At 40.3% G+C, this 12,286-nt stretch overlaps 1 protein-coding gene across 5 annotated transcripts in view; it reads left to right on the top strand.

The window, feature by feature from the left end:
• The window catches only part of KLF7 (KLF transcription factor 7), a 91,667-nt gene that overhangs the window by 37,360 nt on the left and 42,021 nt on the right, over positions 1-12,286 (top strand). For 4 of the 5 annotated variants that reach the window (XR_004812632.2, XM_035710962.2, XM_035710961.2 and 1 more), the window contains one exon: positions 6,777-7,407. Coding sequence is in view for 4 of the 5 variants with exons in the window: in XM_035710962.2 (XP_035566855.1) it covers positions 6,777-7,407 (631 nt within the window). In the remaining variant the exon portion in view is untranslated. The remainder of the gene's footprint in view (positions 1-6,776; positions 7,408-12,286) is intronic. The other variant, XM_025441475.3, reaches the window with a different exon arrangement.

Raw genomic sequence — 12,286 nt, 5'->3', positions numbered from 1 at the left:
GCTTCTGCACAGCAAAAGAAATAAACAATATTGTAAGAAGAAAATTTGCAGAATGGGGAAAAATATTTGCTAACCATGTATTTAATAAGGAGCTAATCTCCTAGACACATAAAGAACTCCTACAACTCAAAAGCAAGAAAACATAACCCAGTTGAAAAATGAGCAAAGGACCTGAATAGCTGAACAGGTACATGAAAAGATGCTCAACCTCACTAGTCATTAGGAAAATGCAAACTAAAACCATAGATTATAATCTTAATAAATCAGGCATACCACCAATCTATGGACTCATAGATTCATTTTGGAGATACTGTTTAATTGTCCAGGATGGAGGAGGTGTGTCTTTCAACACTTGGCAGTCATCATATTTTCTTAACTGCATTTTTTTTTCTAGACCAAACTCCTGAAGTAGATAGACTGTATGTTGAACTTTGAATGAAACAATGATTAGTGGGAGGGAAGATGAAAGATTGTGTGAAGCATATGAACACAAGAGAAAGTAAAGAGCGGAAAGAATGGGTAAAGGAAACCTTTAGGGGAGGGCTGTAGGGGAAATGGCAAAAATGACTGGAGATGTTTGTAGTCTTAAATGGCAAATTTCATGTAATTTATTATGAGAGAAGGACAGGTTTAATGAAAACCATTTGTAACCTTGGCATCATCATGCCCATATATGGCCAAATTTCTTATGTATTTCTTGAACACATGAAAGCAACAACCTCTTGCCAACATTGGGGAGATTTTGGTGATCTTAATTTGTGCTACAAGACTTTGGTTATCCTGTTCTCTGTCAATTTCTGCCTCTGGAATCTGTCACAGAAGAGTAGGTATGGCAGTAGTAGGTTTGATTTTTTTTCTTTTTTAACTAGGTCTTGGATTATCACTTTTAATAAGCATGCTTCAACAAGTAATAAGAACAGCATGGAGAGAGTATTGAAAAAGATTCTAGGATGATCATTTCAACAACAATTTCAGGTGATATTTCTTAGGAAACTAGGAAAAGAAGCCACATGTTTTAAAATTGAAATGTTGGAGAGTCTTCACAAAGCTCATCTGTACCTCATAATGAGTAAGAAAATCACTTTGCACTTGGGCATTTTCCTTCTCATTGCTGACTGTAATGGATTTTTGAAGGGGTGGTGGTTGGTCCAATGACTCAAGTCTTAAGTTGTGTTGATAGGTCAGGTTGAGGGAAGCCTCATATCACCAAAGGTGAAATTTTGGCAAGGCACAATTTATGTAATTAAATTGACATCTGCTGACTCCGCGTTGGAGTTTGCTGGCTAGTGTCATTGGGACAGAGCAAATCTTTGGTTCTAGTAGATAAACAAATATTTGAACTCTATACTCAAATCTCCAATATGGAGACACTCCTAGTGTCTAATGGCTAATGGCTGTTTTTTTCCCTCTCTCTTTCTCAAAATTATTTGGACTTATAGAAAAGTTGCAAAAATTGTACATAGAGTTCGTGTCTATACATAGCCAGGTTTCTTCTAATGTTACATGATCATAGTACAATAATCAGAACCAGAAAATTGATACTGATACAGAGCCATTAACTAATCTGTACACTTTATTTGAATTAAATGATTTTCCCCGTCAGTGTCTTTTTTTTCCTCTTCAAAACCCATTGTATTCAGTTATCATATCTCAGACTCTTCCAATCTGGGACAGCTTCTGAATCTTCTCTTTTTCTTCATGATCTTGATATATACTTTTTAAAGATTTATTTATTTTTAAAGAGAGAGAAGGTACACAAGTGGGATGGGCAGAGGGAGAAGGAGAGAGAATCTCAAGCAGACTCCACACTGAGCACAGAGCCCAATGCCAGGCTTGATATCATGACCATGAGATCACGACCTGAGCCAAAACCAAGAGTTGGATGCTTAACCAACTACACCACCCTGATGTCCCCACGATCTTGGTATTTTTAAAGAATACTAGCCAGTTATTTTATAAAATAACCCTCCATTTGGATTGTTCTGATGTTTTCTCATGATTACATTGAGGTTATGTATTTTGGGCAGAAATAGTGTAGAATAATTTTGTGCCCTTTTCAGCCTGTCATACCAGGGTACATGATATCAATATGTCTTATTACTGGTGTTGCTAATTTTGATCATATATTAAAAGTGGTGCATACCAGGCTTCCCCACTATAAAATTATTGTTTTTGTCTTTGCAGTTAACTAGTATCTTGTTGGAGGATACTTTGAGACTAGGTAAATATCTTGTTTCTCATTATACTTTCATGTCTAATTTTAGCATCCATTGTGATTCTGGCCTATAGTCATTATTACTTTTTTGTTTGCCTAATTGCAATTTTCTATTTTATTTTTTTTTAATTTTTATTTATTTACGATAGTCACACACAGAGAGAGAGAGAGAGGGAGAGGCAGAGACACAGGCAGAGGGAGAAGCAGGCTCCATGCACCGGGAGCCCGACGTGGGATTCGATCCCGGGTCTCCAGGATTGGCCCTGAGCCAAAGGCAGACGCCAAACCACTGTGCCACCCAGGGATCCCCTAATTGCAATTTTCTATTTCCATCATCCCTTCTATTTTTATTAATTATAATTTTACTATAAAGAGAAGCTAATCCTCTCCATTTGTTTATTGATTCAACTATTTATATCACTTTGGATTCATAGATATTAATTTTATTCCATGTATTAAAATCCATTATCACTATTCACTCTGTTGCTCATATTGTCCAGAGTTGGTCATTAAGGGCTCCTTCAAATTGGCTCCTGAATCTTTTTGACATATCTCTGTTACTTTATAAACACTTCCTAACCTTCTAGTACCATGAGATAGTCTAGACTCATCTTTTATTTTCTTTGCCTCAGACTTTGAATCACCTATTTCTCCAAGGTGCTCTGGTTTCCCTTTATTGGATAATGATATTTAGAAACCAAGATCTGTATATTAGGTGTGCTCACTGCTACCACAGTGTCTTTCTTTTGTAGACTCTTCCTAAAGACAGAGCTAGGACATGTATGTATATATACTCATAGACATGCATACATATTTATTTCTATATATACCTCTCTGTGTGTATGTATTAATATCTAGAGTAAATACCTCAAATTCCAGTTAAACATTATAGGCATTTCTTAAGGGAGTCCTTGTAATCATTAAAGAAAAACATTGGAGATAAACCTTCTCTTTGGCTTAGAAATAATCTAACATTAAAATTCTCTTCATTCGTGCCCAGTGGTTTAGCACTGCCTTAACCCCGGGATGTGATCCTGGAGACCCAGGATCGAGTCCCACGTTGGGCTCCCTGCATGGAGCCTGCTTCTCCCTCTGCCTGTGTCTCTACCTCTCTCTCTCTCTCACTGTATCTCTCATGAATAAATAAATAAAATCTTAAAAAAAATTCTCTTCATTCTTGACATTTTAATTTCTAGCACTTCTGATGAGTTTCTAATTAACAAAATTTTCTCCTCTATCTAAGCAGAATTTACAAGAAGTAAATTTTGTCTTTTTCTCAAGACAAAAACCATTCCAAAATGATTTCTAATTCTCAGATGGAATAAGAATGCCCCGTATTAGGGTTGCAAGTGATAGCTGGTCTTAAGTGGTCCAGCATTTTCCACATTTTAGTAGATATGTCTCTATCTTTAGATCATTAGTGTGACCTGTGTACTCCTGGGATTTAAACTAGGGCATACTGGGTAGGTTATTTTTTAACCTTCCCAGAAAAGTATGTAAATGTGTTTAGAATCTCTCTGTTTCCCAGAACTCTGAATATGAAGAGATCTGAGCTTCTTAACGATCACAACAATTTCTCAGTAGCTTTCAAATCTTTGAGCTAGAAAGTATGTAAGAAGACATGACACACAAAAAACTCGATCAAAAGACTGCGGTGGCTTGGTTGTGAAATAGTCCTTGCGTGTGAGGTAGGGAACTGCCTCAAGGACAACTAATAACCTATGATTCAGCTGACTTTTACCTGAAACATATCTGGTCTCGATGATCTGGTTCTGCCCTTTGGGCAAAGCTAAAGAAGCATTATAGTTGTGTTCCAGAAAACGTGTATTAGTGGTCATTTCTAAGATTTCTAGCCTCAGCATCACCCAGGTAGGGCCTCAGGAGATGACTTTTGTGGAATGGAGGAGTTAGAATAATCAAAGTACTAGTATAAAGTTGATTTTTGTCTTTGTTTGATAGACATCATGTACCTATTGAGTGCCAGGTACTGTGCCTGGTAGGTGAGGGTGTTGAAAGGGAAGAGGACCTTTAAGGGAGGTTTTAGGAATAAGATGTCAAAATTTAGAAGTGAATTGACTTTAGCTAAAAATGAGGGCTTCAATATTGGAAATAAGTAAATGATACTTTCTAGAAATGAGATGGAAAAAGGAAAAGGAACATTTTTGAGACATGGAATTTAGAAAGAGGTACCTGAGGATAATGTAAACTTCTAAACCTGAGATGGTGATAGTGTTGGTTTCAGATATAGAGTGGTGGGAAGCTACTCAGCCAGAGCTATTATTTAATCAATACGTAAAATACTTGATGATTGCCTTATATTATAGAGAGTAGACTTCATTGTCCCCTAAGAACTTATCAACACACTTTATATTATATTATTTGGTATCACTTTGCTTTGTAAATTCATGTCACTTTTAGCTTGTAATTATTTATTCTGCACCTTCATCACATGGATCTATTAATATCTTCTTCCAACACACAGAACACTTGCACCTTGCTGTGAACACAGTGGTTGAACAAAAAAGTGTGACATGAGTGTTGAATGAAGATTAGAATCATTCATTAGTTTATACTATTAAAAGTCAAGTGAAACCCAAAGTTGATTCATATTTAAAACTCATTAATTCATTAATAGAGTTTTACCATAAGGCTGATTAAAAACCGATTTTTTGGACTTAACTGTGATGATCATTTCATTTAATAATGTATACAAATATGGAATCATTATGTTGTTTGAAACTAATAAAGTGTTATATGTCAGTTATGCCTCAATAAAAACAGTACTAACAACAACAACAAAAAATAAGCAGAAGACACAAGACTACTGTATAACCAGTGGGAGAATATAAATAATTTAAAGATTTTGAAGGTTAAAGTACATAAGTTGGTATTGGATACTTCAGCAAATAGAAAAGAAAACTTTGGAGGTAGAATTTGAGTTACTCAGAGAGTAGGAATGGAATGAGACAAGCAGGGTAGGAGGAGTTGGGCCCTAGGTGTCTTAAGGATACAGATGATGTTTGGCAGCCATGAAGGACAGGCTGACAGAGAATCCCAAAGGCAGTGACCATCAATGGATTAAATACTAACCCTAGGTAGGCAGCTAGAACCTTGTCAAAATAGTGAGCATGGCATAGCTATTTCATGCAGTCTAAGAAAAACAGGTAAAATGCTGACATATGCACATATTAGAGAAGCACAATCTACCTAAAATCTAGACAAAGAGCTCATGGTTCTATGATTCTATATCTGGGAAAATGTAAACCCTACCAATAGTGCATCTCTATTAGAAATTTATGGGAGAATGAATAGGATAGGAAAGAAAAACAAAAACAAAAACAATATTTTGAAGTGTCACCAAAATAAAATCCTTAATAGATACAACACAACTAGGTGTATCATTAAAATATATTCTTAACAGAATAAAAGCCTAAGATCCAAACATTGGTGAAAATCAAAGATGCCTCTACAGAGGCAATAAATTAGGACCTCGTCTCACTTAAAATTTGCCAGTAATGTTTCTTTGCCATTAGTGTTTCTTTGTTAAAGTCTCGAAGCCAGAGCAAATAGAGCTGAGGGTGCCAGTTAGCACCATGGTTTTTATACAAGATTCTGGAAAAGTAGAATTTTTAAGTGAGGAGAGCTTTTCGAGTACAAACTTAAATATTCACTTTTGCCATAAGAGCGCTTCCACCATCTTATGAAGAGCACCATGGAAGAAGATTTGTTGTGACTCCAGAACTTTTCAGTTTTCTTTACTTCTTTACCAGGTGAAAGCTTTATGTTGAAATATATTGGGTCCTATCTCTAGCAAGTCAAATAGCTGTGTTTGAACTTATTTTTATCACATAGTTAGAGATGCTAAACCATTGTATTCAGACTTAGGCTCCTTGCCACAAAATAGGTAGCAATTGTATTTTGAATAACTTACTGTAAACAATGGGAGTTTTGTCTTGTAAGCAAAGGTTTTGTGAGAGGCATTCTTTAGAACAGTACCCATTCCTGCTGGTTAGCAAATGCAAGGCCAGGCTTGCTGTTGGTTGATTGCAACTGAGGTCACCTCTCAGTTTGGACGGGTATGATCTGATCTTCGGAGCAAGTTGGAAAATTGACTTATTTTTGCAAGTTGCTCAAGTCTGTTTGAAAAATGGAGTTCGACTATGGGAAGTCTTGTTTCAGTGTGAAAACTTTGTCTGATTCTATTTGCTTCTTGCTTACATGAGAACTCCTAAGGGTGCTTGGAGACTTTTACCTGCTGACTTGGGTTGTGGGGCAGAGATCATTTTAACATTGAACATTATCTCCGGGATCTTGATGGTGCGAGATAGTCCTTCTGGGCCTCTAGTTCCCCTTCATTATACTTGCATGATTTGACCCTTATGAACCCTTCAGAAATTACTCGGGGAGTAAATAACAAGGTCAGACCTTCCACCAAGAAAAGTTCAGATTCCAGCCACAAAACCGTTCTGTGTGTCTTCCTGCTCAGCCTGTCAACATGTGGCCTCATGGTGTTCTTCGCCTCTGATGGCTGTTTCTCTCCCTCCCTCCTTCCCCTCTGCAGACATGCCTTGAATTGGAACGCTACCTACAGACGGAGCCTAGGAGGATCTCGGAGACCTTCGGGGAGGACTTGGACTGTTTCCTCCATGCTTCTCCTCCCCCGTGCATTGAGGAAAGCTTCCGGCGCTTGGACCCGCTGCTGCTCCCGGTGGAAGCCACCATCTGCGAGAAGAGCTCGGCAGTGGACATTCTGCTCTCTCGGGACAAGTTGCTATCTGAGACCTGCCTCAGCCTCCAGCCAACCAGCTCTTCTCTAGACAGCTACACAGCCGTCAACCAGGCCCAGCTCAACGCAGTGACCTCATTAACGCCCCCGTCGTCCCCTGAGCTCAGCCGCCATCTGGTCAAAACCTCACAGACTCTCTCAGCCGTGGATGGCACGGTGACGTTGAAACTGGTGGCCAAGAAGGCTGCGCTCGGCTCAGTCAAGGTGGGAGGGGTGGCAACGGCAGCAGCGGCCGTGGCGGCAGCTGGGACAGTTAAGAGCGGACAGAGCGACAGTGAGCAAGGAGGGGTGGGGGCCGAGGCGTGCCCCGAAAACAAGAAGAGGGTTCACCGCTGTCAGTTTAACGGGTGCCGGAAAGTTTATACAAAAAGCTCCCACCTAAAGGCCCACCAGAGGACTCACACAGGTAGTGGTACAAGTTGGCCGCACGTGGTTTCTTCTGCTTCTCCTCCTCTTCCTCTTCTTCCTCCTCTTCCTCCTCTTCCTTCTCCTCCTCCTTCTCCTCCTCCCTCTCCTTCTCCTCCTCTAGCCTCTCAGTGGGAAGGGCTCCCGTGTCCCAAGGAGGGGCGTCGTGCTCACCTGGAGTGGTAGCCAGGCGGGAGGGCCGGGCCAGGGCGGCGGAGTGTCGCTCGCTGGCCGCGCCATCCTTTCGGGCCCAAGGAGCACCCCAGGGCAGAATCACACAGTTCCGAGGACGCCTGAATGGGCTCCGGCGGCGTGACTCACCGCCATACACCCTGCACGTGCTTGTCACCTCCCTGACACGTTTCATCGTTTTAGGAGCGTAGCTCTGCAGTTTTGAGCAACACTGGAGTCTGAGGAGGCACATTTGAAAGACTCCACGGCTAAACAAGGTAGTCGGGGTGTCCCTATTCACTCTTTTCCCAGCATCCCTGATTTTTCATCAAAGTCACCAACAGCAGGAGGGTTTCAGAGTTCATTAGATGTGATCATTCTATAATTAATTGGCATCTCCTCTTTTGCATTGTTCTCTGGCGCGTGCTTTATGGAGAGATGGCGGAATTGCTTTTTAATGAGCCTGTTACTGGGAAGTTGCTAAAGTGATTACATTGCTATGTGTGTGGTAGAGGGGAGTGGGCACCGACAGGGGCTGTATGTTTTACTCAGGACTTCTGCAGTGATTCCCAGGCACCATATTGATCTTTGGAGCAGTGGGATGATTTGGAAGAGCGGGGCTTACAGAGCAAAGAGTGAGATTGGCATTTTCCTTGAAACTGGTCTTCGTTCTGTGCTCTGAGGTGCAAGCTTAGGGCTGGTGTTTCTTCCTCGTGTTAGCATCCTAGGAGCCATTACTGTCATTGGCGGGTTTTAAATGAGTCCCTACTGTCTCGCCTGTGTGGTTTTGCATACCGCTTGCACAGGACCGCTGAAGAGGGAAAAGCTCCAAAAGTATAGCAGAGTGAGAGTGCAACTGGAGAGAAATGGGTGATTGGATTTGAGCCAGGAGATGTGGCTGCTGAGAGTCCTTTTTGGTCTCACAGCTTGTCTTCCTGGTGCTTTGTGGGGAGTTTCGGTCTGTGCCACCAAGGAAATGTGCAGAGCAGATTTCATTGGCTGGAAAATCAGAAAGACCCGGGTTCTAGTTCTCACTGTGCCACTAACTAGCTCTGTGACCTTGAGAGTGTCCCTTTCCCTCATTGGGCCTCATTGTCCATATCTCTCCAACCGACTGGCTTTCCCATCCAGTGCTCTGCAGTGTCAGGGGCATGAAATATCTGTGTGCAGTACAGAAGCACTTTCCTGAAGTAAGATGTGTACTGTGTGTCTAAAAGAAATCACCATTTTGAACCTCAAAGTCAGTCCCAAGGGAGGATGAGAACATACTGCTTCTTTGCTACACAGGACTTCGTCATGTACTCCTCCAGTTCCACATTTAACTTCCTATGTAGCTCTTGGCTCATGGGAAGGTCTGCTAACATGACTTGTGAACCTGGTGGCTCAGGTTGCAGAGTCCCGTGTAGGGTTTCCCAAGAGTTTGAGTCTGAGTGCTCTACTCCACAGACAATGCTTCCTGCTCGAGTCAGCTTCTTTTCCTTTATGATATTGTCCTGCAGGTCATTTTTTATTTATATATCTTTCTTTCTCAAGTCACTGAGGAAAGTCATGACAAGACATTGCAGTGCTCCCAGGCTTTGATGGTGACTCACTTCCTATTCTCCCCAGGAAACCAGAGAAAGCGGAATGAAGCAAGAATGCTTTGTTGAGGGCGTGGAAGTCGTGATTATGGACACGTTTCTGAATTATTGACATGAAGACAGGCCACATCCTGTCTTGTATGAAGACTGGACAGCTCTGGGGAAGCGAGATTCTATGTTTTCAATGGGAAGTCCAGAGCATTTTTCTTCTTTTCTTATCCCCTTTTCCCAACAGATGTGTCAGAAGGAAACCCCTTTAGGAGTGGTGCTTATTCAGTGCTTTGTTTTTTGGGCATTGTCTACTCAGAGTGATTATCAAGGTGGAGCTCATTATGTTCCCCAGCACCTGCAACCACTTGCCGTACGGTGGACTGATGTGTTAAGACTCCTCCCCATGGGTAATTTACTCAAGGAGGCACCCTACATTATTGAAAGGCAGTGTTGCAGAGTGGTTAAGAGGGAGGGAGGGCTTTGTAGTAGGTGGACAAGGATCTGAGTTCTGGGTCTACTGCTTCTTAGATTTGTGATCTGGTTAGGTGACTTATCTTCCCTGAGTCTCAGCTTAGTCATTTATAAAATATGGGGATAATTTTATCTTCAACCTAGATTGTTTTGAAAATTAAATGTGTAGATATATGTAAAATACTTGGCAGATCGTAAGAGCTCATTGAAGACCGTAGTGGAGTTGGTTGTACTTACTACGATTGCTGCTGATATTGATTAATGATGACTGCGTGAAAAAAACAGCTCTATAGAAAGTAGAAATAAGGCAGTAACCAAAATTAAATACCATCGAAAGCAAAAAGCTTTTTCCTCACTCTGTGTGGGGGTTATGATACTCATGGACACCAGTTATAGAAAGTGCATCTGGATGTGCAGGCATTGGCTCATTGAAGGTGGCAGCACTGTGGATTTTGGCTTTACTAAGACAATACAGAAAGCGATCTCCTTGCATCCTCCAGAAGTATTTTGCCTGTGAAACCCTCCTCAGAGATGATAAGCATGGAAGGAAAAGTAGGTGCTATAAGAAAGAGAAACAGGAGGGGACCTAGAGGTGAGGATGGAGGATGGGGAGAGGGAATATGAATTAATTTGGATTAAATGGATGAGAATCAGAAGTATTTATTTGGAATTGGTGTGAATGGGGCACATGGGGAACTGAAAACAAAGGTGATAATTTATGTGGTGTGGATGAACTAAGAATAATGAAAAAAAGCATGAAGGATAGAATCAAATTAAGTGCAAACATATAAAAGCAATGGACTAGTAAAAGCTTGAGGGCAAAGGTATATGGCGATGGGAATTCTGGTTGGGGGTGTGGCTGATATAAGTGAGTGAGGGGCAGAGATGCCAACTAAATGTTGAAATGGAGTTTAAAAAAATGGGCTCTGGTTGGATCCGGGCAAGCTATTTTTAACACAGAGCTCCCTTTAATTTAGTGGAAATATTTCTTTATTTTTGAGTTGGGGGAGTGTTTGAGGAGAGAGAAAAAAAAAAAAGAAGAAGATGAGAAAACCATTGGGTAAAAAGAGGGAAAATATTGGCATTCTTTTCTCTAGAGTCATATATGCTATATCTTTTCTATATGGTAATATGTTGAAAAGGAGACACAGTTGCAAAAATGAAATAAAATAAAATGTGTGGGTCTCCCTCTATGCATAAGAAAGACAATACATTCTTGGTAACATGGATTTGCTTGCACTGAAGAATTTTTAAAATGTTATTCATTTAATCTTTATATAGATAGAATTTACTGAGCTGGAAAAGATATGCCTTTTTTTCCCCCCTTCTGTGGCTGTTCTTTTGAGGATGCTGAATCCTTCAAACTTTTTGCCCTGGAGGATGTTAGGCAATGAGGTGATTTTTTTTTTTTAAGGTAGCAGATGTTCAAGTTGGTAGCTAGGGCACAAATACTGTTTGCCCAAGGAGGTGAAGTTAGGGATGGGGGAACCGAGGGAGGGGCAAGACAAGGCAGGGACTGGGACAAAGGGAATATTGTGAAGTCGCAGGATCTTAGTGAAAGGAAGCATATAAAAATGGACATATGGTTTATTCATTGCGAAGAGCACTTAGTGCTGGCATGTGTGTAAAAATGTCCTTTAGCAGCCAAACCATTACAGACCTTTCTCTCTCACTCTGTTTTCTGGTCTTTGTGTAGCATAGTTTTCTTGTTCAATAATTCAGTCATTACGGTCACAGATTTATTTATCTTCTTGGAGTCAGCTAAATAATTCTTATATTTTGATACAAAGGAAATTTTCACTTTCAATTTTTAAAAAAATCACTTTACTATGCTCATGTTCAGCAAAAGTGAATTTATTGAAATGTTAGTAGTTTCTACACAAAAAGAGAAAGAAGTGTTTTCCACATTTCTTCTTGATCATTTCTAAGAAGGAAAAAAAGCCTATGATTGAAGTGGTGCTTTGTGTTAATTGAGCAAACTTTTCTAATACAGAAATTCATATAAAACGTGTCCACATTTATACTTTTGAGAGTGAGTCATGTTGGTAGAGTCAGGACAAAGGCCAGAAATGAAATCTTTGGTCGTTTATCACAGAGGGGGAAAAGAGGCCATCTTCTCGCATGTTCCACTTGGAGGACTCTTTCAATGGACGGGTGTTGCTTTCACGTAATCCATGGGTCTATCTGATAAGCACATTCTGGATTTTGCACCAACGAATGTAAATGGGTGCTTTTTAGGTGGAAAAATCACACAATTGGGCAATTTACTTAACAATTTATGTCTGCTGTGGGGCAGGTCTTGAGGTGGCACCATTTTTCAGTCTAACTTGGATTTAGGGAAATTGTTTTCAGATAAAAAGGAAGCTAAAAATAACAGAAACAAAGATGAGTGTCATATTTAAAAGGCAAACAAAAGTGTTTATTTTATACGTATAATGAAAGTTCTCTAAAATTTGAAATATCATCTATTTATTCAACAAAGAAAGCAGTTGCTGTGTGCCAGGCATTGTTCTAAGTCTTTTACAAATATTAACCTTTTTAATCCTTGTGTTAATCTAATGACGTAGGTACTATTCTTATTTTATAGGTGAAGGAATGAGGCCCAGAGAGGTCAAGTGACTTGCCCAATGTCACACAGCTCCGAGGAGGCTGGGCCAGGATTCAAAC

The sequence above is a fragment of the Canis lupus genome, chromosome 37 (genome assembly GCF_003254725.2).
Source record: "Canis lupus dingo isolate Sandy chromosome 37, ASM325472v2, whole genome shotgun sequence".
In the NCBI taxonomy this organism is placed as follows: Eukaryota; Metazoa; Chordata; class Mammalia; order Carnivora; family Canidae; genus Canis; species Canis lupus.
The sequence above is the reverse complement of the archived record's forward strand: the minus strand, read 5'-3'. Positions and strand labels throughout refer to the sequence as shown.